The sequence below is a fragment of the Lutra lutra genome, chromosome 4 (genome assembly GCF_902655055.1).
Source record: "Lutra lutra chromosome 4, mLutLut1.2, whole genome shotgun sequence".
In the NCBI taxonomy this organism is placed as follows: Eukaryota; Metazoa; Chordata; class Mammalia; order Carnivora; family Mustelidae; genus Lutra; species Lutra lutra.
In genome coordinates this window covers 197,063,015-197,088,310 of record NC_062281.1, presented here as the reverse complement: position 1 = coordinate 197,088,310, position 25,296 = coordinate 197,063,015, and the positions used below count along the sequence as shown (strand labels likewise).

At 56.8% G+C, this 25,296-nt stretch overlaps 1 protein-coding gene across 15 annotated transcripts in view; it reads right to left on the bottom strand.

Moving 5' to 3' along the window:
- Positions 1-371: 371 nt before the first annotated feature.
- Positions 372-25,296, bottom strand: part of SLC35E2B (solute carrier family 35 member E2B) — a 25,129-nt gene continuing 204 nt past the window's right edge. The window contains exons 1-10 of one of the 15 annotated variants that reach the window (XR_007126459.1): positions 24,833-24,881; positions 13,746-14,177; positions 13,386-13,521; positions 12,624-12,751; positions 10,325-10,445; positions 8,389-8,442; positions 7,821-7,893; positions 5,137-5,282; positions 3,018-3,344; positions 372-2,331 (exon numbers count right to left, since the gene is read on the bottom strand). Coding sequence is in view for 14 of the 15 variants with exons in the window: in XM_047724356.1 (XP_047580312.1) it covers positions 3,107-3,344; positions 5,137-5,282; positions 7,821-7,893; positions 8,389-8,442; positions 10,325-10,445; positions 12,624-12,751; positions 13,386-13,521; positions 13,746-14,177; positions 14,493-14,559 (1,395 nt within the window). In the remaining variant the exon portion in view is untranslated. The other 14 variants (XM_047724369.1, XM_047724354.1, XM_047724362.1 and 11 more) reach the window with 14 other exon arrangements.

Genomic DNA, 25,296 nt, shown 5'->3' with positions numbered 1-25,296 from the left:
GGAAGGAAGAGGCCCCAACCAGAGCAGGTATGGACTTTGTGAAAGAATGAAGCCCTCAGTACATTGGTCAAAGGCAGAAGAAAAGACCCCCATGTGCACTAACTCCTTGTTTAGATTTTCCAACCCAGGGAAACCATGAAAACACTTGAGGCCTTGGGAAAGCACACCACCAGCCAGATGTAAAATGCCACGTGGTGCGTGTGTCATCCCTACCGGCCCATCCAAGGGGCCACTCACAGGCAGAACCCACTGGTTCTGGGAAAAGCATTTCCAGCGCAGTGGATGTTCTCTGTGCTGCGTGGGACGGTCTCTGATTCACCATGTGTATTTTTCCCAAATTAAAGACACATTTTGGATTGTGCAAAATATTCTCATCTTTCCAGGGCAGATTATTTTAATGCTGATATACAGGAAATTATAACTACTGGAATTTAAAAAAAAGCTTTTTAGGCCCTTCAGTGGAAGCTTCCTTGAAAGCCAGACATACATCTCTATGTATCAATGTAGGTGAGCAAATGACCTGATTTGACACCTGTTGGAAGTGTTTCTTTGCAAAGGCACAGACAACAACCATGGACACGGGAGGAATTGACCCAAGGAAGTGGTGACACCAAGTGTCAACGTTGATACAAGCACGTCCTGGGATGGCTCAATGAAAACATACTAGAAACACTACACAGAGTTAATAAAAAACATACCATGTCTGTACATTCATTCCACACATGGCCAACACAGGCCACGGGTTTTGTCTCCTGGCAGGGCTGTCCTGGACGAAGACCAGACACGGGAAGAAGGAACGTAAGCCCCGGGCCGGTGCAGGGCCGCCCACAACTTGTGTTCTGAGGAAATGTCTCAGAAGCAGCTTTGCTGGAAATGACCTCATTTGCTAATAATTCAGGAAAATCTTCATTTTGTTTCTGATTTTGGAAAATCGCACCCGCAGGCAGCCACTTGTGATAGGAGACAGGGCACAGGTGACACGCAGGGCGCTTGGTCCCTTATGAGGCTCAGAAGCAGGCACTGCCCATCTGGCTGCGCTGGGATGGCGACCTCCGCGAGGAAGGCGGCACGAAATCCTCTTGCAACAAGATGACCGAGACGTGTCCTCTGCTCCCATCCCGTTGGCTGCTGGTCACGGCGGCCACATTCTTGAGGGGGGAGGCACGGCTTGCACAGCACCATGCCTTCACTCTGGTCCTCCCAGACCCAGACACATCCTGCCACCCCAGTCACCTTCAACGAGTCCCCCTCAGTGTTGTTTGTGGGGGAAGCGGCGAGGGAAGGGGATAGAAATGGGGCAAGTCTCATGATAAACGTCTTCACAGTGCAGGTGAGCTCGGCACGCAGGCCAGCACACACCTGCCTGTCCACTGGGCCTGGGAAGTAGCTTCATGAAAAGGTTGTAGTTTCTTGTTTTGTTCGTTCATTTTTGGTGGAAAATGTGGGCATTGAAAAAAGGCTGTAGTTTTAAAGGCTTTAACCCGTCATTATGGCACGCTTCTTCAAGTAGGCAGAAATTAATGAGACATAATTATTGCTCTTTGTTTCCAAGAGATTTGACCTTTAGGAGGGCCTGTTTTCACTTTCCCAGCTGAGATGCCAACCGGAAAACCAGTGAAGAGATGATGGGAGCCAAGGACTGAGGGGAATCAGACAAGGGGCTGTTAGTGCCCGAGGCCCTCCTGTCGGCTACTTCACTCAGTCACGGCAGGCAGGTCTCAGGCGGCCGTGTTGCGCCCCAGTGTGTGCGCGTGGCACCACAGAGAGGTCTTAAAGCCTGGCTGGCAGTGGACAGAGCCCTGATCAGAATCCCACCATGATGTGAGAGGAGGAGCAGAGTGCAGAGGCCTGGAGCCCGAACCTTGCAAAGGGCTCAGAAGCCCCGCGTGGTGGTCCGTCTGCTCCGGGAGGTGAGAGCCAGACCAAGCCAGCCTGTGGGTTCACTGTGTTAACGGTCACACAGCACACCTTCCAGAAGCCACTTGTCCCTGGCCACCTGTTTCCTTCTTTAACAACTCCACTGTCATTGTAAATGCAGTGTGACAAAAACTGTGAACATGACAAATGTTCTTCCCAGCACCCCCCTACTCCCTCGTTCATGAAGGAAACCCTTAGCATCCTTGTCCAAGAGACAAGGTATGGCGCGGCCCAACCAGCGGGGTGATGGCAGGAGTACCTCTAGGGAACCCTTCAGAACAGCCCGTGTTACACACAGGGGCCCAGAAAACAAAAGGGAATGTCCGTATATCCTTGTCCTGAGCTAAACACCACAGATGCCTATCTGTCCTCCACCTCTGTGACCAGCAGTCACCGTCATCACATCGGGGGTCTCTGAATGAAGGGCAGCCACAGGTGAGAGTTGGGACCCTCAGGAGGTCTGGGGCCTAGTGCAACAGAGACCCTGAAAGGGGTGGGGCACCTTCCCTTCCATAAGTGGCCTTTCCTTAAGTGGTACCAGCTGCTGACAGCTCTGGGGTGCAGAGGATGCCTTGGGTGGAAGGGCAGGAAGGCAAGGGCCCACCGGCCTGCCCTCTTCTGCGCCCCTTCCCCTCTCTCCTAGCTCTCTCCTAGTGGTCACCTGGCTGCTGTGGCCTCTGGCCCAGGCAGTGGCACCTGGGCCTTCTGTCTCAGCACGGCAGCCCCGCCAGATGGCAGAAGGACATGTGCAGGCCTGGGGACACAGAGCTGGCACCAAGCAGTGGGAGTGGCGCATGCTGGCATCTGTGGCCGTCCCCCCTGCCAAGGCACGGGGGCCTGGCCTCACTGTAGCTGGACCTGTGTACTGGTGAGGGCCTGCAGAGGCTAGCGTGGGTCCCAGGGCCCCTCATGTGTTCATCATGGGGTCAGCAGGTGGGGGTTTTCACATCACGTGGCTGTGGCTTAGCTGCTGGCTCTGGTCTCTGCCCCAGGAAGCTGGCGTCTGGGATCCCTGTGCAAGTTCCCGGTGGTTTTCACTGAGAACTCAAGAAAGGAGCAGGGAAGGCGGCACATCCCTTGGTCTCCTGCACCCTACTGACATGAGGGGCTGGGTGTCCGTGTCAGTGAGGAGGACAGCAGCGGTGGGCAGCACCTTGGGGCCCCGGGCACCTGCCGGGGCTTCCACAGCTCAGTGGTGTGGCCGGGGGTCCTTGGGGGTCAGCGGCTCCGTGTCGTCCTCCGGCGTCCGGCTGGCGGCCGCAGCCAGGCTGTGCATGGCCTCCTGCTGGTGCTGCTTGGCTTTGTTGTAGAGCAGGACGCCAGCCGTCACTAGCGCAGTGCCGGTCGCTGACAGGCTGGTGACACTGTTGCCAAACACGATGACACTGAGCCACGTGGTCGAGGCGTGCTTCACAGTGCTGGCAACGCTGCAACGACAGAGGTTACATCCCGGGCTTGGCCCACCGCCCGCACAGCCTAGGGCCACTCCCTCGCCGGCTCCCTCCTCCTCGCTTTCACTAGCAAAGGTGTCCAACAGAGAAGCAGGGACAGGTTATGACGAATGGCCATACTCCCATCCCGTAGACTAAACTGACATTTTGCTTTATTTGCTTCATCCTATTTTGGGACTGAAATATTTTTCAGTAAATCACAGACATTATGGCATTTTCCCCTAACAGCTCAGCGTTCTGCTGAAGGGCAGGAGAGCTCTGCAGACGCCGCGGGTGGAGAGTTACAGGAGCCACCCCAGAAAGGCCCCTCGGGGACTCCGTCTCTTGTGCGAGCAAGGCTAGGACCCGTAGAAACGCAGTTAATGTGAAAGACACTGACATGTTCACAGCACTTGTGTCTGTGGGTCTTGGGCTACGTGTGCTTTACTCTTTATACTTTTCTGTCTTTTCCAAACTTCCAATGACGAATTAAGTATCGCTATTATGATATGAATAAGACACACCAAAAAGCTATTTTCTTTAAAAAGAATTGGTTTTCTGCTTTTGCCCTTTTTGAACCATTGTTAACAATCACGAAAAAACAAAGTTTCAGGGATATTTGGAAATAATTCCTGGCCCCAAATGGATACCAAAATATGTGACAGAAACAGTGACCACTCCGGGCCTCAGAATGTAAAAGTCCTGACCAACTGTGGCTGGCACTCCTGCAGACCTTCCCCAGTCAGGAGCCAGGAAGGGGGAGGGCCACATGGGTCACAGGGTAGGGCGTGCAGCTGGTGCCCCGCATGGCCGCCACACTGGGCCAGAGCAGCCTGAGCAGAGGGGCGACAGCCGCCCCAGGGAACCCCGGAGAGACAGAGGCCTGGCTGTTCCACGTCTCTGCTGCCTGTTCAGAAGTTTAAAAAAAAAAAAGGCCCACTCACTTCCACGACACGTGGCCAAAGCTAAGAACGTGGATTTCTAGGCTTGCTACGGATACGAGCTCATGCTTTTCTGCTTGTTCCTGAAAACTCTCTAGTCTTGAAATGGTGTTTTTATTAAACTCTTTAAGTTACAGAAAGGAAGAGAAGCCAGCAAGGCCTCTGGCTCGTCTCTGTTTCCAGAGTTGTGCCTCCAACATGGGAGCCTACGGCTACATGTGGCTATTCAAATTAAAATTGCTTAAAATTAGATGAAATTAAGAATTCATCTCTTGGGGGGGTGCCCGAGTGGCTCAGTGGGTTATGCTTCTGCCTTCGGCTAAGATCATGATCCCAGGGTCCTGGGATTGGGCCCTACATCGGGCTCCCTGCTCCGCAAGGCCTGCTTCTCCCTCTGTCACTCTCCTTGCTTATGCTCTCTCTTTCAAATAACTAAGTAAATAAATAAAACCATAAAAGAAGAGAAGAATTCTGTTCTTTACTGCATTCGCCCCACGTCAGGTGCCCGTGGCCCCCCCCACTGGACAGCCCAGGAGCAGAACATTCTGGCATCACAGGCAGTGCCACTGGCACGCTGATCCAGACAGAAAAACACTCAATCTGCTCCAGTTTCCAGGTGGGGCTCCCTACAGACTGATGTCCTGGGTCTCGTTGTAGGTCAAACAGCTCTGAACAGCACGGCATGGTGGTCACAACATGTGGCCACGGCCGCACTCGAGCCCTGGGAGCGAGAGCCCTTCACATCTGACGAGCATGGAGACGGTTCGTGCAATCCATGGGCTTAAAGTCTGCTCCTCTGCAAACGAGCTGGACACACACTCTGTCTCTTGGGAAACTACTGTGCTCACCTGAACGTCACAGGGGAGATCTTGCCCATGAGGGCATAGGCCGTGACGCTCTGCAGGTGGAACAGCACGCCATCCGTCAGCAGCAGCAGCACCACGTCCCGGCTGTAACTGAAGCTCCTCCCGCTCCGGCCAATCACCGGCAAGTCCTGTGGTCGGAACAGAAGCAACGCTCTGCCGTTGCCTTCTTCCCTTCGCAGAGCACCTCGGGGAAGTCTGTGGTCATGGGTACCCTGTCTCCTGGGCCCACAAGCTGAGGCTGAGCAGTGGTCTGCAAACAGCCTTCTTGCGCGGCACCCACGAGCACCCACCAACCTTCTGAACGTGCACGCGCACGGCCAAGAAGCCCACGAGAGGGCGCGCAGCATTACTGACTGTCTGGGAAACACAAACCCACAGCACCAGGGGAGACCGCCTCATGCGCGAGCGCGGTGACCATCAATAACAGAAAATGGAAAGGACAAGCACAGGGGAGGAGGGGCAGCTGGAGGCCTTGAGCACTGCTGGCGGGAAAGTAAAATGGTATAGCTACCGCAGGAAAGTCCTCAGAAAGTTCAACAGAGAGCTCCTGCGAGAGGCACCGCACGTGTGGGTGCATGCCCAAGGAACCAAGAGCGGGGTCTTGAATGGTTATGCGCACGCCCAGGTTCACAGCAGGACTGTCCATCAAAGCCGAAATGAGGAAGCAACTAGGCATCCATCAGTGGGGGGACGGACGGACAAACGGACTCGGACGACTCAGATAGAAAAAGGAGGTTATGCACCTGCTAGAGCACGGAAGGGCCCTGAGGACACCCATGCCCAGCGACATAAGCCAGTCCCCAAAGGACGGATCCCATAGGATTCCACTTACATGAGAGACCTAGGGTCGTCAGATCTGCACCGACAGAAAGGACAGCGTGGGTGCCACCGGCTGGGGGAGGGATGAAGGAGCTCAGAACACAACTATGCCACTCGGGCACCAGGATTATTTTGGGCTGAAGACCCTTAAAAACAGCAGGAGCACGAAGGGCCTGAGCTCCCTTTCCGTCCCTGAGAAGGAGACAGAGGCCACGTGGAGGCCCCGCGCGCCGTAGGAGGAAAGCCCCACACTCCTTGCAGGAGACTGAGAGCCAGGCGGACTCTCGGCCTCCGCCCCACAAACAGCCGCTCCCCTGCAGCCATCTCTCCCTGCTCAGCCTGGAGTGCGCCCACACAGACTCGCCCCTCCTCTGGTCTCCTCGTGAGGCTCCCGTGTCACGTAAAGCTTATGTTAAATCAGTCTGTGGGCTCGTGTCCTGTTCATCGCCCAGCCGGAGGCCCTAGCAGGGAGAGGTAAAGCTTTGCTCCCCCAGTGGGGCAAGCGGGGAGTTCCTGTTTAATGGGGATAGAGTTTCAGTCCAAGATAATGAAAGTCTGCACACGGACGGTGACGGCTGCCCCACAACATGAACTTATCTGACGTATACTTTAAAATGGTTAGAATGGTCAATTTTATGCTTATGTACGTTTTACCACAATAAAAATATTTTTAGATATGTACATCTTTCGATCAACCATTTCTTTCTTTTTTTTTTTTTTTAAAGATTTTTATTTATTTGACAGATCACAAGCAGGCACAGAGGCAGGCAGAGAGAGAGAGGAGGAGGAGGCAGGCTCCCTGCTGAGCAGAGAGCCCAATGTGAGGCTCGATCCCAGAACCCTGGGATCATGACCTGAGCCGAAGGCAGAGGCTTTAACCACTGAGCCACCCAGGCGCCCCTCAATCAACCATTTCAATTCCAAGAATGTATCCTAGAGAAACACTCTTGTCCGCTAAAGACACAACAAGTGAAACTCGCTGTTCGTGTGAAATGTGCCAAGCAGTCAGGTGTCTGTTCAAGGGGCTTTGACAGATGAGGCACAGCCACACCCCAGAGCACAAGCATAGGACAGAAGAGCCCAGTTCCATTTGTGTTTAAAAAAAAAAAAAAAAAAAAAAAAAAGAGGGGCGCCTGGGTGGCTCAGTGGGTTAAGCCGCTGCCTTCGGCTCAGGTCATGATCTCAGGGTCCTGGGATCGAGCCCCACATCGGGCTCTCTGCTCAGCAGGGAGCCTGCTTCCCTCCTCTCTCCGCCTGCCTCTCTGCTTGTGATCTCTGTCTCTGCCTGCCTCCCCCCACCCCTCTGCCTGCCTCACTGCCTACTTGTGATCTCTCAGTCAAATAAATAAAAAATAAAAAATAAAAAAAAAAGGTCTGCATGGACATGGACACACAGCTTCCCAAGACTGCTAGAATCATACCACACACGTGTCTACCCGAGTATGATCCTAGCCATGGAGACAGGGCTGGAAAAGGGCTTTGCAGGAGTGGGTCCAGGGGTGATCAGGAGACAGACCATCTCTGCTTTATCTACTCCTGTCCTGTTGCTTGCTCTAAGTGGGCACCTGTAACTTTAAACCAATAATAAAACAAGCCTAAAAACCCTCACGCTAAGACTTCAGGATACTTCCGCAGCCTCAGGTTGGCCTTGACAGGTACAAGCCAGTGTCTGATACCTCTCTGAGCTTTGGCTTCTCAAGTGCACACCAATGACCCCTTGTGAGTGATGTGGCAAGCAGCCATCCCTGCCATCCCCACAGCCTGGACAGTTAGGTAAACCCCCGCTTGCCCGTCACCGCAGAGACGCGACGGTGCAGGCAAGCACCCAGCGGCATCCTGAGACTCACCATGAAGAAGACCCAGGCGGGGACCAGCATGGCCACAGCTGCGGCGCTGGTGTAGAACTGAAGCTCTGCGGCCCTGCAGGGGCAAGAGAGGCGCCTGATGCTCCCCCAGTGCAGCGGAGGCCAGGCTCCCACAGCCCGCGTGCAGCTCCCGAGGGCCCGCATACTAAAGTCTGTGCTGTGCGGCCTGATGGGGAGGGTCTGGGAGCGCTTACAGCCGCAGCCGGGAACCAGCCGCCCTTCAGGTGCCTCACGGGGCAGCTGGAAACAGGAGGGATTTTTCTTCCAAGTTTCCACAAAGTAGTTTTATTTATTTACTTATTTGTTAAGGTTTATTTATTTTTTTAAGTAATCTCTACACCCAACATGGGGCTCGAATCCACATCCTGAGATCAAGGGTCGCCTGATCTTAGGACTGGGCCAGCCAAGCGCCCCCTCCACAAAGTACTTTTAAAAGCCACGTTAGCCCAAGTGGGAAAAGCATCAGGTCTGTAGGGGACCCTCAATTCAGATGGGCAAGAAGTCTCTCGGGCCTACAAAACTGGGAGTTTCACGTGCAAATGATACTTACGAGAACCTGTATTTGTCCCCACTGAGGAGCTTTTTTGAAAAAACATTTTGCAAACTAGAATAGAGAAAAGAAGAGGTTAGCAGGTAATACAAGGAGTCAGCATGGACCTCAGAGGACTCAGCATCTGCACCCTTCCTAAACGGTGACAATGATGGCAGCCCCTTGGGGACGGCCCCCGCCCGAGGACCAAGAGCCAGGCCCACGCTGGGGGGTTCCTGGGCATTGCTTCACTGTAAGGGGGAGCCCCATGACCAGCCCCTTTTACAAAAGGGTAAACTGAGGCACTCAGCGATTAAGCGGTGTGCATGAGGGTCCCCAGCTCTTAGGGGTCAGAGGAGCCCAAAGTCCCTGCTCTAAGTGCGTACGAAACCCTGCCCTGGACTTCGAGTTCCCATAAATCAGTACCTGCCGTGGGCCGGGCCCCGGGGACAGACTGTGTGGGAGGGAGCGGACAACAGTCTGAGCTCTCGAAGATGCCAGTGGAAAAATAATGGACAAAACTCCGGAACGGAATAGACCCACCAGAGGAGAAGAGGAAACAGTGCCCAGCTTGGCCACGAACCAAGGGGCTTGTCACATCTACCGGGGACTCGAGCGTCTGGGTCCCAGAAGCAGTGGTTGGTTTCATTTGGTTTTGATGCCAAAACTTAGTTGAGGACAAGTAAGACCAAAGCTCTGGCTACAGAACTAGAAACCAGAACAATTGTCTGAGAAACACCGGCAGTGTGGGTCAAGGGCCCTTGTCCATGTTCACGGGCTCTGTGTCGCTGCTGGGAATTCACCCTGATGATGTCAGACACTTCAATGCAGCCTCGGGTGAGGAGGCCCTCCCTGCACATCCAGACAGAGGCATTAATCTGCAGGCGTCTGGTGCCGCACCAGGAGGCAGTTATGGGGCCCAGGCTTCTGAGAGTCCCCAGTGCCAGCACGTGATGCTCACAGGACCACACAGAGGGAGCGGAGCCAGACCCAGACCAAATGCACAATGAGGCTGTATTGGATTTCTAGGAGCTACAAACGTAGAGGGGAAAAGCCAGAAGGAATACATCTAAATGTCAGAAATGAAATTACAAGTGACTTTTAAATGTCTACTTGGGGGCGCCTGGGTGGCTCAGTGGGTTGAGCCGCTGCCTTCAGCTTGGGTCGTGATCTCAGGGTCCTGGGATCGAGTCCCGCATCGGGCTCTCTGCTCAGCGGGGAGCCTGCTTCCCTCTCTCTCTCTGCCTGCCTCTCTGTCTGCTTGTGATCTCTCTCTGTCAAATAAATAAATAAATAAAATCTTTAAAAAAAAAAAAAAATGTCTACTTGGCCCAGCACCGGAAACCTCAGGGTGAGCCTGTCTGACTTCAACAGGTATGGCAACGATAAACTCCTGTGTGGCTCTCTTCGCCTTCCCAGAAGCAGGACAGACCTGGTGCCAGTCAGGACTTCTCCAAGAGCAGGGCTAGCCTAGTGTAGACTTGGCACAGCAGCTGGGATGCAGACTCTAAAGAGAAGTCTGCAACACAGGGTCTGCCCCTCTTGCTGTAGGACGAGCAAACTCCCAGGCAGTACTTTCCCTCCGGCACCTGACTGGGGCTGCCCTCTTCCTAGCGCCAGCCCTGGACACGGACCAGAAACTGCCCCTTTGTTCCAGCCGCAAGATGGCCTCTTCCCCCTTGCTTAGCTGAATGCGGACGGACACATGAAACCACAGGGCACTCCGGCACGCTAGCTAACCGTGTCCTTACAAGGAGTGTTTCTTCATACCAAGACCACGTGTTGTCCAACTGTGGCTTGTTTTCTGAGAAAAGGCTGCCTTACTGGGACACAAACTGTTTGGGATTTCGGAAAAGCCAGCATCAGGTGTGTCCAGTGTGAATTATGGGATGTGATTCTGAGTTAATCTGGACTTGCACATCCATCACCCTGATCACACCACATGCCCTCAACTCACCAATCCATGATGTTGGTGGATAACGCGGCTGAAAACCCCAGGACGTTGAAGCTTATCTCCGTGGCCGTGCACAGCGCCAGGCCCCCCATGATGGGGATGAGGGAGAGGTTGACCAGCAAGCCTGGAAAGGGCAAAATACACAGAAGGGAGGCCGCGTCAGTCCCCCAGCTGAAAATCTTTGCTGGGCGCCAAGGCTGTTTTCATGCCCCTCACGAAAGCTGCTAACTTCCACTTGTGTTAAAAAACCAGCAGTTAATGATTCTTTACACTGGAGAGAAACAACACAACCACGTCCACGCCTGCTCCCAGCCCACCGCCCTCTCCCCGGCTGGGAACCTCACGAGGCTGTTCTCCGTGAGGCACGTCTGCAGGCCCGCAGGCGAGACGCATGAGGCTGGGGCCCCGCGCCCCACAGCCCTGCCCCGCCCTGCCAGACACGGCCGTCGCCCAAACTCTCCCTTGAGAACGAGTGGTCTCCGGACCAGTCCGTCCACACGGGGGGCCGGGGGCGGAGGCTGCTGGACGCCCTGGTACAGGGGGACTCCGGTCAGGAGCTGCACATGGCGAGGAGGCGACCTCTCTCAGCTCCGGCTTCGCTCTGGAGCCCGAGGAACAAACCTGAGGTGGAGCTGAAGACGTCTGTTGGGCAGAACAGAAAAGCACATTCGCTCTGGAAACTGGGCGTTGGGCCTCATGCTGCTTCAACGCCGGATCCCATTTTGTTTACTCTGAAATTCAGTCAACGAGGGAAGTCTTCCGTGGGAGAGGTCCCCGATGACCTCGGAGGACGATGGCCACCTCCCAGCAAAGGACCATGCTGTCCAGGCTCCTGTCGCTAGGGAGCCCCCAGAAACCAAGAAGCAGCCCCTAGGCCCACATGGCTGCCAGGCTGAGAGCTGGAGGAAGGGAATCCGGCCTGGCGGGCCTTCCGCCTGCCAGCATCCTCTCAGTTTTCTAGCATATAGTCTTGGCCTCCAGTCTGCCCAGAAATGTCTGCTGCATGACGGACTGTACTTGTGAAAACCCGGAGAATGTGAGGCCACCGGCACCCTCTTGCCCTTAGGAAGGACTTGGGTCTGCTGTTGGGAGGCATCCATGGGCGTGGGCATGTGTGGGGTCTCAGGGGAGAGCCCAGGGCTTTCCTGGGGTGCCCCCCAGACAGGCCCCACTTGCCCTCAGGCCTGAAGCCCCATAGGCCGCTCTGCCCCGAGTCCCAGCCACTGCTCGAGAATCCGCAGACACCTCCATGGGAAGGGCGTCACACATCAGGGTCCCTTTTGTGGGTGACCCTTAGCTCTGGAGTCCTGGCCCCTCGGTCATTCTCCCCAGCAGATTCTCTTTGCCAAGTTTTCTCGAAACATTCCCACTGTTGTCAACAAGAGAGCGTAGAGCCACCACAGCTGGAAGCCAAACCCTGCTGTTTTCAAGTCACTGAAGTAAAGTTCGTGCAGCTGAGCAGGCCCCCGCCACGCAGTCCGCTTTGTTTCTGGAGGCTTGTGATTTCTAGGGGCCTGCTGTTTACGCCGATTGGACTGTCTTGCTACCACCTCAAACGTGTGTGGCTCTGGATGCACATCTGCGAGGGTCCGGCTGTGTACTCCCCTCCGGCACCTGCCTCGAGATCTTGTCGTTTTCTTAACCGAAGTGTGTATCTGCACCTCCACGGCGATCAGCCCCGGCTTCGGATGAGAGCCCGCGCAGCACACACTTCCTTCTGCTCCCCGCTTGTCTCCACGGAACAATGCTGGATGGGCTCCGTTTTCAAAGGCTGGTGGGAAGAGCAGGGCCGTGTGTGTAACGTGTAGTTGGAAACAGTCTGCTGTCACTGAAGGGTGGCGATTTGTAATACATCAGCTTTTTGGCCCTTGTGGAAGACGGAGCCAGGCAGCTAAGAAGCAGGGACGAGGAGGCGGCTGTCAGAGGAGCTCAGGAAGGACACAGGAGGCGGCCAACCTGGGCAAGACTGCTGGGCGCACCAGCAGGTGACTGTCACCAGGCAGTCCCTTGCGTGACACAGAAGGCCGTCTCACCTTCTGGGACCAGTGACTCCTCCCTTACTGGCTTCTTCTTCTTCCCCCAGCTTCTAAGCAACCACCAGCCACCAGGCCTCTGCATCTCCAAACAGCCTTGCACTCAGCTGAGGCGAAGAAGCACTTGCGAACGCGTGAGGCACTGTCACTGCTCAGAGATGTTCTAGGACAGAAGTCAAGACGTCCACCTCGGAGAGGCGAGCCTCAGTGCCCGGCTGCGGCTGGGGAAGGGGGTAGAGGTAGGTGGGGAGGGGCGCCAGACCACTCACCCGTGTACTCTCCCAGGATCATTCGGGACATGATCACAGTGAAAATGGGAGCAGAGCTCTTCACCGTCTCCGCAAACGAAACTGCCACATTTTTCAGGCTGACCAGACCCAAAACCACTGTTGCGAACCTGAAAATAAGCCAGAAGTGTCACTGTGATGGAGGAGGCCGTTTGTAGCTGCCCTCCTCCTCTCCGCTCCCCGTCCTGCTTGCCTCCCCCCTGAAGACTTGGGTCTGGCCCTGTAGCGAGGGGCCCTGTGGCCCCAACAGCAAGGTGCTTCTCTGCACACTCAAGAGTGGCAGGCCCAGGGAGAGGAGGGGTGTCACTCTCAAACCATTCTTTTTTTTTTAAGATTTTATTTATTTGACAGAGAGAGATCACAAGTAGGCAGAGAGGCAGGCAGAGAGAGAGGAGGAAGCAGGCTCCCTGCTGAGCAGAGAGCCCGATGCGGGGCTCGATCCCAGGACCCTGGGACCATGACCCGAGCCGAAGGCAGAGGCTTTAACCTGCTGAGCCACCCAGGCGCCCCTCAAACGATTCTTAAATTAGATTCATGGCAGTTTCAGAAGGAATCTGTTTGCATTCAGATCCACAAAACCAATACATTTGTCGTCCTAAAATCTAGACAGCCCTGGACCACATAAACTTTGCACTGAAAACACGCCTGTGATCACGTAATTACAGCGTCAGTCAGCCAGCCTCCCACTCTCGTGACAGCCAAGACGTTCCCTGCAGCCCTCAACCAAAACGCCGGATGCCTCACCTCATGAGACCCACAAACAGCATGATCATGATGAAATTGGGTGGGTAAGAAAGCCGGGTTTTGTGCTGATACAAACAGCAAGGAACAAATATTTTAACGCAGCCGATGAATGTGGTTGACAGCATCTGCACGGCACCTGGGAGGGGACAGAACAGACTTGCCTCCCTTCCCAGCACGCAGGCGCACAAGGCGCGCTGCTCTGCAAGCCAGACACGGCCTGCGCCCTGCGCCCCCCGCGCCCCCCGCTCCCCCCTTCCCAGGGGCTGGGCTCTTCCGTGTGCCTCTCACACGGACCTAGCAGCAACCTGCAGGTTCCAGGGGCCTGGCCCATACCCCCCGAAGGCCATGGACCTCCGCTACCTAGCATGCTGGGCTCCCCTTCCAGCAAGGACAGGATGTACTTGTTGAGGAAGAGGGTACAGAAGCTGAAGAAGAACCACAGCGTGAGGTAGAGCAGAGCCCGGGAGCTCCACACGCCCAGCTCGGACTCGATGACGGTGGTCTCGGTGATGGTTATGGAGAGCACGTTCTCCTCGGGGGCTCCCTCGCTCGTGGTAAAAACAATTTTCTCGCTTCGGTGGCCTAAGAGAGAGCCCCAGGCAAGGAGTGGCTTCCCCCTGGGCTTGTCCTCGGGGCCGGGGGCCGGCTCTGCCGGCGCCAGGGGTTCTGCCGAAGCTGACATGCCGGTCTCCTCAGGACTGCGGGCAGCACAGGCCAGGCCAACTCCCAGCCGGAGGTCTGCAGGGCGGAGAGTGCGCAAACCACGACTCGCCACTCCCTCGAGAGTGCGGGCTGAAATGTTAAGGAAAAGAACCTGCATTATTGATTGTGGACATTTTAACGTCCTTAAAAAGTTCTAACCACCCAGCTGCTAAGTGTGGAAACGCAAACATGGAATTCTAGCCTTCGTTCCACCTCCATGTGCCTGTCCACTGCGCTGCAAGGACAGGGCCCCGCCAGCTCCCGTCTCCCCTCCCCAAGGGGCTGAAGACCAAAGGTTCCAGGAGCCCTTCCCCACGCGCCCACTGTCTGCACAGAGGCCCCAGGAGGACCCCGCCCAGGCTGCCGCTCTCCTGAAGCCATCCCAGGGGCTCTGCACCTTTCTGCCTGATCTGGGACCTGCCAAAGTCCCCGAGGACAGGCCTCGGCCCCAGCCCGCTCCTCGGGTCTCCATGCTGCGTCCGCACACTTGCTGCCTACCCCTGCCCTCGCCTCACGGTTCATATTTTATCCCACTTTCCCAGCTGTTCTTCGCAGGAGGACTGACCTGCCAGAGACGCTGGCTTTTTAATATGTCCACTGGGTTTTAAGTTATAATCCCTCTATTTTTCATTGTAGACATTCTGTTTGGTTCCACCTGAAATTGGTCTGCTTTTCTCACTGCATCTTGTTCTTTTTTAACGTAAATTTTTTTAAAAAGATTTTATTTATTTATTTGACAGATGGAAATCACAAGCAGGCAGAGCGGCAGGCAGAGAGAGGGAGAAGCAGGCTCACCGCTGAGCAGAGAGCCCGATGCGGGGCTCGATCCCAGGACCCTGAGATCATGACCTGAGCCGAAGGCAGAGGCTTCACCCACCAAGCCACCTAGGTGCCCCTTAATGTAAAAATTTTTAAAATAAACTTGACACCCAACATGGGGCTCGAACTCATGACCCCAGAATCTCCAACGGAGCTGGCTGGGTGCCCCGTGTCTTGCTCTTTCCTCCCTTCTTACGTCTTCTCTCTCAGGTTCTCTAAGGCCCTGTACCCAAGACCTCAGCCGGCACCTGGGCCTTAGTCACAGGCTCTGGCCTTGGGGTTGTGGGTGGGGCAGGTCGGTTGCCTCCGCGGTCCCACAGGCGGGCACTGTGACCCCCGGGCCCAGACTGAGGGTTTGGGGTCCGCTTCTGTCACATGCCCCGGGGGTCACTGGCCCAGGACCAATTTCATGCTACTTTCTTGACAAACCCTCAGCATACCAAACCCACACCTGCCGGTCTCAGACCTACGGTCACGGCCTCTCAGGTGAGCCTCCATCCTCTCCCCTAAGATCACAGGCTTGGTCAGACCTGGCTTCTCCGGTGGTGGGCAGGAAAGTTCTCCAAGTTCTGCTTTAAGCTGAGGCCCAGTGACAGCAGCCTGCCCTATCTCAGGAGGGCCAGGGTCCCACCTCCTTTCCCAGGGACGTCAGACCCACGTCCCCAGCCAGCCTCAAACGGGCTGCGCACCAGACTTCCTGTTCCCTCAGTTTCTGACACTGGGCTTTCCTCTTATCAGTTACGCATCTAGAAGGACGTCCATCCTAGTTCACCCCTGGCTCCTGGCGTCGGCGGCGGGGGCATCCGGGGGCTAAGTTGGCCGTAGCACCACTGGGGCTTGGCACCCTGGCACCCCCAGCAGGACCTCCCGTGGGAGTATACACTGCCCGCCCCACTTCTCTCCTGCTCATCAGCAGACAAGTGCTCAAGGGCTCCTCAAATTTAAGACTCTGAATTTCCGCATGCCCAGAAGCCGGCTTCGGTCCTGCCGCCAGGCACCAGCGGCACCAGGGACTCTAGCCATCCTCCCTCCGCCTTGCCTTGGCCCCCGGTGTTCCTGGCTCAGTCCCCCATGAGCTCCGCGCCATAGGCCCCAGCGAGCACCCGCGTCGCAGCCTGGCTGCCCACATGCATCCCAATCGTGGCTATACCCTACCCCAAATGCACTGCAGATCACAACGGGGTGTGCCTGGCCCTTCCAGGGGCTCCCACTGCCCCCACGAGGACGAGCCCTTCACCACTCAGGGCCCTGAGACTGTGCCCCGCTCAGGCTCCTCTTCCCCAGCCCAGTCCCACTGTTTCGTTCGGGGCAATGAGGTGCTCTGTGCAGCTAGGACTGGCCAGGCCGGAGGGGATGTGGGGGGTCCGCCACCCCCACCGCTCTGGCTTGGAACCAGGGACTGGCTGCAAGTGCAGATCGGATGTAGAGACCCTAAGACCAGAGAGAGTATCCCCCCACCAAGGGTCCCGAGGTCCCAGACCCTGGCTCCTTGCCCTTCCCGCCTCTGTAGGCTCTGCCTTGTCAGGAAAGCCTCCCCATCAGGGCCAAGTCCCAAGTTCGAGGCCCCTAGCACCACCAGGTCCTCCTCCCCAGAGACCCCATCGCAGTGCCAGTCGCAGGTGCCCAGAAGCCACTGCTGACTGCAAAGCTCAGCTACTTGCAGGGCATGGAGGCTCCGGAAACAGCACAGACCAACAAACATGGCGAAGAGTGTGCCAGTGGGTAACTGACCCCTTCCAGGCCAAGCACCCCCTCCCACTGGGCTTCCACCGGAGAAACTCACTCTCCTCCTAAAGTCCATGTCATGTCCCCCCGAGAAGCCCCAGGACCAAGCGCTTCTGAGGGCCAGATCCTCCCTGCACCATGTTTGCTTGTGGTCGGAGGTTTAAGAAACTGGAAACCACCACTTGATGGCCCACATACTCCTGTATAAAGACCTTCAACAAGACGTTGGTTTTCAGTCAAGGAGAGCCCGCCCACGTGGTTCCACACAGCTAGGGTCCCGCTTTCGTGCCTGAACCCCAGTGAACACACCCCCTCTGCTAACAAACCACCATGCCACCAGGAATGTTATGGGAGCGTCTCTTCACGGGTCTCTGTCACACCTGTGCTTAGCAGTGACTCTGCTTGGTCGGGGGCACCCACAACACAAAAGAGTCACACCGCTGACCTGCCCCGACCACCTGCCCTCAGTGCCCCCATGTCCGGCTGCTCTGCTCCTGGAGGGTCCCACGGGAAGCACCCCGAACAGATGCCCCCACCCGAGCAGAGGTCCTCCATGCTGGCTGCATGCTCACACGCCCGAGCTCCCAGAGCTGACAGAAAGTGGCCTGTCTCTGCGCAGACCAGTGAGGTCAGAACACTGTGGGCGCAGCCCAAGCACCAGAATGATTTGTAGCTTCTGGGCTGATCAACCGCGGCCAAGCAGAGAGCCACCATGGGGGTGGAGGGCACTCCCCCGAGGAGCCTGCGGTTCTGTCACTGACAGTCCCAGGCTGGAAACACCCAGCAGCACACACAGACGGAACCACTGTCTCCGCGAGTGACAAGAAATGATAAAAGCAGAGACCCACGGGCGTGTGGCAGAGGCTACCTGCAGTGACAGGTGGTCCTGGGGGCCCCATGTGTGATGCTCATACAAGTCGCTAGAAGATGGGGGGTTAACGTAGCATTTTTTAAAAAGATTTTATTTATTTGACAGAGAGCACAAGTAGACAGAGAGGCAGGCAGAGAGAGGAGGAAGCAGGCTCCCCACTGAGCAGAGAGCCCGATGCGGGGCTCGATCCCAGGACCCTGAGATCATGACCTGAGCCGAAGGCAGAGGCTTAACCCACTGAGCCACCCAGGCGCCCCAATGTAGCATTTTTTTAGAAGACTGACTGATTTAACTAAGAGAGAGCGTGCACACAAGCACGAGAAAGGGGAGCGGCAGAGGGAGCGGGAGAAGCAGGCAGCAGCAGCAGCAGAATAAGAGAAGCAGGAGAGCACAGAGCCCCAGTGCAAGAATGACCCCAGGACCCCAAGGTTATGCCCTGAGCCGAAATCAAGAGCTGGACACTTGATGGACTGAGCCACCCAGGTGTCCCAGCATTTGTTAGTAGCAAAACACAACCTAAACGTCTCCTGAAGGAGAAACCGATCCCAGCACATCACGGGACCAAGGCCTCTGCCACAAGAGCCAAAGGGCAATCTTAAAAGGGCTGGAGTCCGAAATGACGGCACCGAGCACAGAGGGCGGTACCAACGCGGTTCCCCACCAGGCCGTGCAACACGCCCAACACCCAATACTGATTCGAAACAAAAATATAAAAAGTTCTGGAAAAGAGCAGGGACCAGGGAACCCGGGCCGGAGTTCATGTGGTGGGGGCACGGTGGGGATGGGGCCCAGGGGAAAACCAAACGGCGGAGCAAAGTGGAAGAATGTGTGCAGGGAGGCATCGTGCTGTTCTCCAGACTGTTCTGTGAGCTCGGATTTGTGCGTGCAGAAGAACCCCGTGCGCCAGAAAGCGGTTCTCCCAGAGCCTCAGCTGACGTTCCCAAGCCCCAGCACCTACACCGACTATGCTCGCTTAGGCCAGAGCCTGCTTGGTTAGAGCCAAACCTTCCTTTCTATGACGGATTCAGAGTTCAAGCTAGACCAGCTTCCAGTGAGGAAGGCGGGGAAGGAGGGCAGGGCGGGCGGCCCCTCCCAGCGGACCGAACTTGCCTGCCCCTCCCCAGCCCCCTCCGGCCTGGCACGCAGCCGCCCCGACCAGGCTTCGACCAGGCTTCGACCAGGCTTCAGAGCGGGAGGGCCTCTCCTGGTAACCGGGGGTCGCCTCACTCACCATCTGCCCCTTGGTGACCAGGTCCCCTTAGCTGCCTAGGAGCTTTCTCCCGTGCACTTTCGCCTCCTTCCACCCACACAGAGGCAGCCACCAGGCTTCTGGGGTGAAATGCACCCAGGGCTGGAGACCCGGAGGCCCCGTCACACCAACCAGCAGACAACACACCAGCGCTTCCTTGCCCCATGTCCAGAATGGCGCCCAGAATCCCAAGGCAAATGCTCAGGCCACCAAGACACACTCACCTTCCGGCGCAAGCTCTTTTCATGACCATCAACCTGTCCACAGACAGCCCACCCAGCTCGGTGATGAAGCAATGGGACAAGCGGGCCCAGGGACGGAGAGACCCCAGGCCTCGTGTGCAGCAGGGTGGCTGAGGGGCGGCAGACCTGCAAGTGTGCATGGTTTCCACACCATGTCCAAAGATGAAAATCAGGTCTGGAGCAGGCTACGGCGTAACAGACGCTGGCCCTGCCTCTGCCCTTCATGTCAAAAGACTCACTAATCACACCAGGATTCCCAGCTGCTTGTGTGCTTTTGTTTGGTGAGACAGAAACCCACAGAGGAGGGGGAAGGAAGCAAGAAAGGAAGAATGTCAAGGGGCTTGGCCAGGAGAGTGACCACACTCAGACTCCTCCTGGAGCTCCGGGGGCCCAGGGTCGGGGGCTGAAACAGGCCTCGGCCTACAGGGAAAGCAGGGACTGAGGATCACAGAGGTGCCAGGCAGCACCTCCCCGCTTCCGACAGGAGACCAGATGATTCTTCTCTGGAGAATTCAGCAAGTGAAGGACAGACCTTGAGTATGGAAATTAAGGCCCCAAGGAGAGGCTTGGATAGAGAACGCAGCCAGAAGAGCAAGGCCAGACGCTGGAGGAAAGATCTGGAAGGAGGGCAGAGGAGGAGGGAGTAGGTCCCAGGAAGGTGGGGGGGCCAGAGAGACGAAGCGCTCAGCGACAAGGAGACGCCACCAGAAAAGGGGCCTTGGAGATCAAGGGCAGGGCAGAAGTGAAATCGCACCAGAGGCTCCCAGGAAGCTCCAAGTCAGGGCAGGAACCACCCTAAAAAGCAGCCGGTGCCCGGCCACAGCCGCAGCCGCTGGTAGCAGAAGCAAGAGGCTCTGGAGAAAATCTTGCTCAATTCAGGCCTGAAGACCGTGGCAGCTGATCAATGGATGCGGGTCAAAGATCAAAGGTTACCTGGAGAGGGTGGCCAGTGGGGGAGGAGCACCTGCCTGGCAGCTCCGGGGAGGGACAGACAGAGCCCAAGAGCGGCAGGTCCACAGGACAAGCCCAAGACACCATCGGGGATAAATGTTCAGAGAGGAGTCACCCGACCGCTGAGCTGTAACAAGGACGTGTTTGCATCCAAACCGCTCCCTCGCAGGGGCCGACGCATCACAGAAGGGAGGAGTGACTTTACCCTGAGACACTGGCGGACACTAACCCCAACTCAGTGACCAAAGTTGAAAATACTACAGACAGAGCGCCGTCCTGTTTGCCCTGACCCGATGCACTAGGAAGAATGTGGCACGGCTGTGGATTTCGTGCCGCGGACACGTGACCACTAATCTAGTCGAGGGAACGTGTCAGACAAACACCAAAGTACACAGGTCACAAAGGTCAAGGACTGGAGACCACGGGGACACCGCCACTAAATGCAGGTCGTACGCAGATCGGACAGCATGCCGGAGAAGGGACACCAGTGGCATTTAGGCATGCGGCCTGCAGATGAGCTGCTGGTTCTGTGGGGACATCGGGACGGAGCCCTGCTCCTGCGGCGCTTCCCCGGTCTCGCTGAGGCCCTGGGGGACGGCGGCGGGAGGGAGCTGAGGGAACGGCGTACAGAGGAACGGTGGTTTCCTCTGTCAGTCTACAAGTTCCTCAAACTGAAAACTGAAAAATCTAGAATACAAAACAACTCAGTTGATGGGTTACACAGAAATGACAGAACTGAAAAAAGTTACCGCATTCGAGAAAAATGTCCGAGGAAATTACCTGGAATGCAGCAAAGAGATAAGAAATCAAAATATTAAAGAGACAGTAACCCGGGTATGGAGAAAATAATGAGAATGAAAGTTCCAGCAGAGAAAAGCAGGAAAGACGGGCAATTTAAAGAGATAAAGCTGGGTACCAGGCTGGTTTGGCGGGGAGCATGGGGCTCTCGGTCTTGAGGTCATGGGTCTGAGCCCCACTCTGAGTGACTAAAAATAAATAAATTTAGAGATGACAAGCCAGCAAGCAAGTCCATTCTTGACACTGAGCAACGAGAGACGCAGGAGGAGAAGCCCGAGCCCGAGGAGACTGGTGGCGGAGGAGATAGCGTGGAGGGAAACGAGAACGGACCACAGTTCTCGAATGCCCCTGTTCAGAGAGCTACGACTTCTGGAACTATATTAATGCCCCACATGCTTAAAAAACAAAAATAAACTTCTGAAGTGCGATACGAACAGAAAGAGGGAACCAAGCCACGAACCAAATAAATCACATCGTCCACTGGAGAGAGGAGACAAAATGCATCCACGTACCTTCTGAACGGTTTGCAGAATGTATGTGCTCAGATTAGAGCCAGACAGAACCCCGACAGTGAACTCAAATGGCGGGCTTGGTTAGACACTCATGGCTCGGGGGTTCTGGACTAAGCAGTGACAATTCTGTGGCTACTGGCAGTGAGACCTCAGTGTGCCTCCGGACACAGCACGGACGCAGAGCGGAGGGAGAGCGGCGGACTGAGCAGCTGGGATCGACGGAGGAGTCGGGCATCGGCACCTGTGGGTATGGACAGGCGGAGCCACACACATCACACCTGTCCACAGTCCACGCATCTCTGCATCTGCTGCGTCATCTGGCCACTGAGGGCCCAGAGGCAGTGACAGCCCAGCCACAGTGAGCACCGTGTCCTAGTCTTGTTTCTAAATCTCATTCTCCACGGAAATAACCAGCCCCCACAGAGAAATGGCCGATTTCAGGGCTCGGGCATTAGCTGGGCCAGAAGAAGGGGAAGTGCTCAGACACTGACAGGACAGGTTAAAGGACACAGAAGCACACAAGGGAACGCCCTCTGGAGGAGCCCAGGGGCAGCGTGAGAGAGTGAGTAGGGGCAGCACACAATCAGAACCCACTGAGTGAGATAAACCCGAACAGCCACGGCAATAAATGGGGAAGAGAAGAAAGCCCTTGTTTACAGGACAAAGTCAACGGGTGATGTAAAAGGGAGGGTAGAATTAGAAAATCACCATCCGGCCACCTTCCTCAGGATCCCATGAACCACTGCATCCCGGAGACCTTCCCCTAGAGAAAGCCTTGCCCATGTGCACAAGACACATTTAAGAACGTCCACAGCAGAAACCCAGCTGTCTGTCCACAAGAGGACCAACACGTCAGGCAGGGGACGTTCACCTGATGCCACATCGAACAGTAAAAACAGGTAACACACAGCAACACACAATGGGAGGTGAGCGACAGGAAGGTCTTCTCGACACGGATCAAATGAAATCCCGATGATCAGTTGTGAGCCTGCAGTTCAGACTGAACAGAACACCCGCTCCAGGGTGCAGTGAAGACCCCGAGTGACTGCCGGGCATGACCCACGGCAGCCACCGGTCGGCGGGTCCTGAGCTCAGGTTGCACTCACTACCGGGTCGCAGAGGCCTTCCTGGACTCCAACTCCCCGTCCCCAAGGCCTGTTCCTCTTGCATAGACCATGTGATCCAAGGAGCTTTCAGAGGGAAGCAATTCTCGTCCTGCAGGCACTGACGGTCAGCAACCCTCATCTGACCCAGAGCTGGCTTTGAGAGCCAACGGCAGTTCTGAGTCAGCCTGGAAACAAGGCGGGGCACCGGCTCCCCCAGCTCACTGGGGTAACGGTCTGAACTGTCTCCCTTTCAGACTAGAGCACAAAGAACGATAACTAAGCCGGAACCCTCTCTGACCAGCAACGGAATAAGTGCTTCATGAACCGTTTACACCAGGCCAAGGAGCAGCTCTTCCCTCCGGCCCAGAGCTGACCTCAGAATGTGCAGGACTAGAAGGAAACCACGTATACTGAGATGTGGTGACACCACAAGAAACAAACACGGCACATCGTGACTTCATCTGAGCGCTTAATAATGAGTCCTGAACAGGGGTCAGGACACTGCTCAACTCTGTGGCGAGGGGCCAGTCAGGAAGGTGCCCAGGCTCCAAAACGGAGACAAAGCCACGGGTACTGCTCTTGTCATCATGAAGAAAAGCTCAGCCGGAGGCTGATGAAAATAAAGATGTCCATGTTTCCCCAGCCAGTTCTGCAGAATCCTAAATCCCAAGGCTCACAGCCTGAGGTTAAGAATCCCAGTTCTAGGGGCGCCTGAGTGACTCAGTTGGTTGAGCGACTGCCTTTGGCTTGGGTCATGATCTTGGAGTCCTGGGATCGAGTCCTGCATCAGGCTCCCTGCTCTGCCGGGAGTCGGCTTCTCCCTCTGCCCCTCCCCCTCTCTCATGTTGTCTCTCTCTCTCTCATTCTCTCTCTAAAGTAATAAGTAAAATCTTAAAAAAAAAAAAAAAGAATCCCAGTTCTAGGACAAGCGACTCAAGATGTTCTCAAACATTGGGTAAGGAAATCTAGATTGGTTCAAACTGTCAGCAGGGCATTTTAGATAAGACGTACTGAAAGTCTACAAGTTTTACACAGTATACCATCTCTGGGAATCTATTCTAAAGAAACAACCAGATGAAGGTCTTGCTGGACCTCTGGGCACACGAGGGCAGACGCACAGCTTTGTCTCTCCGACTGAGACACTGGACCCTATCGGAGTATCCAATAGGGAGCCACGTGTCACACACCCGCCGGTTACCAAGGGGACATAATGTAGTCCGACAACTTTTGACAAAAAAACATCTGTCATAGATTAAGTGAGAGCAGAGTTATAAAACCTCCGCGCCCTGTGCTCTGATGTAAAGGAAGGATCGGGAGGAACCTAGACCGGTTTAGGGCCGCAGGCAATTCTGGGAGGCGGAGTCCCAGGTTCCTTCAAGTCTTGGTTTTTTTCTCTCCAGTTTCTATTCATTACCTTCCAAGTGGCTTTCTTTCATCCCAAATCCTTCTATTCCCACTCTTAATGCCCCTCGACACGCAGTTTAATACACTCTCACTCCGCTTTAAAATGCTACTCTCCGGTTCCAGCACTTGCAGAAGTACTTTCCATTTTAAAAACCCAGACCTGAAAACAAGGCCACCGAACAAAAGAATCCGCCTCCGGACAGGCTTTTTCTCCCCTTCCCGGCGGCGGTGAGAAATGCGTCAGGGGCTGAAGCAGGCGGACTGCGAGGGAATCGGGGTACGCGGCCCAGCAAACCCAGGGGGAGAAGTCATCTGAGGACCCGAGCGAACCAACAGGCCGCTGGCACCAGCACTGGGCCTGAGCTCGGCCGCCGCACTGCCCCAGGCAGGAGAGACATCAATCCTGGGCGGACGCGGCGTCGGTTACCCAGTTCGGCCGCCTCGGGGCCCTGCGCCCGGGGAGTTACAGCACAAGGAGCCCCGGGTCCGAACACAGGGCCCGCGCCCCCAGCGCTGCCCCCCAGCCCGCGGAGCCCCGGCAGCCAGGAAGGGCGGACGCGGGTGCGCCCCGCGGGGGCCGCGCCTTCGGACCAGCGAGGCGGGGTGGGGCCGGGAGGCGCAGGCGCGCGGAGGAGGGCCGACCCGGCGAGGTGGGGAGCGCGGGCCGAGCTACCGGCCCCAAGGCTGGGGGCCTCTCTGAGGAGGGCTCCGCCTGGGGAAGCGAGCGCAAGGCACGTAGTGGGGCCGGGGGCTTCCCGTAGGCGGGGGCTGGAGCAGGCTGGCGGGCTCAGGTCCGGGGCGCGACAGGCGACCACCGGCGGCCCCCTTCGCCGCTTTTCACTCCGCATGTTCCGGGTACACCGGCCGCCCTCCCGCAAACGAACGACCCGGAGAGGTGGCATCAGGGCTCTACCGACCGAAGCTTCCCGGGAAGCCAGCCGGGGGCCAGAGCGGCCTCCCCGCGCCCCGGGGTCGCGCGCCCCAGCCCCAACTTCGCGGCGGGATTGGGGGGCTCGGCCTGGGGCTCGCCCGCAGCCCCTTCCCCCACGCCGCGGCCTCTCCACCCACCGGTCGCAGCAGGACCGCGGGCCGACAGCCGGCGCAGGGTCTCCGCGCGCCGCCGCCTGCGAGCATCGCCGCCTGCGAGCATCGCCGACGCGCACGCCGCCCGGAGCCGCGGACAGGCGCCCACCCAGGGGCTGGCTCTGCGCCCGCCGCAAGGGTCGCCTCGGGGCCCTCCCCGCGAGCCAGGCTCGGAGACCGGCCGCCCGACTCCGGGGAGGGCCGAAGGGGCGAACTCCCCGAGCTGCGCGGGCGGGGGGGTCGCGGCGCCTCCCCGACCCCGGGCGACCCCGCCCCACGGGGGCCCTTAAGGGCGCGCGGCGTTTAAGGCGGGCGGCGGGAGGCGGGCCGGAGAGAGCGGCCTCCGGGGAAACAGACGCGGCCGAGCGCTGCTGGCCAGGGCGCGGCCGGCACGCGGGCTGGGGGTCGGATGGGCGAGCTGCGACACCCCGAGGGCTTCGCGCGCGGCG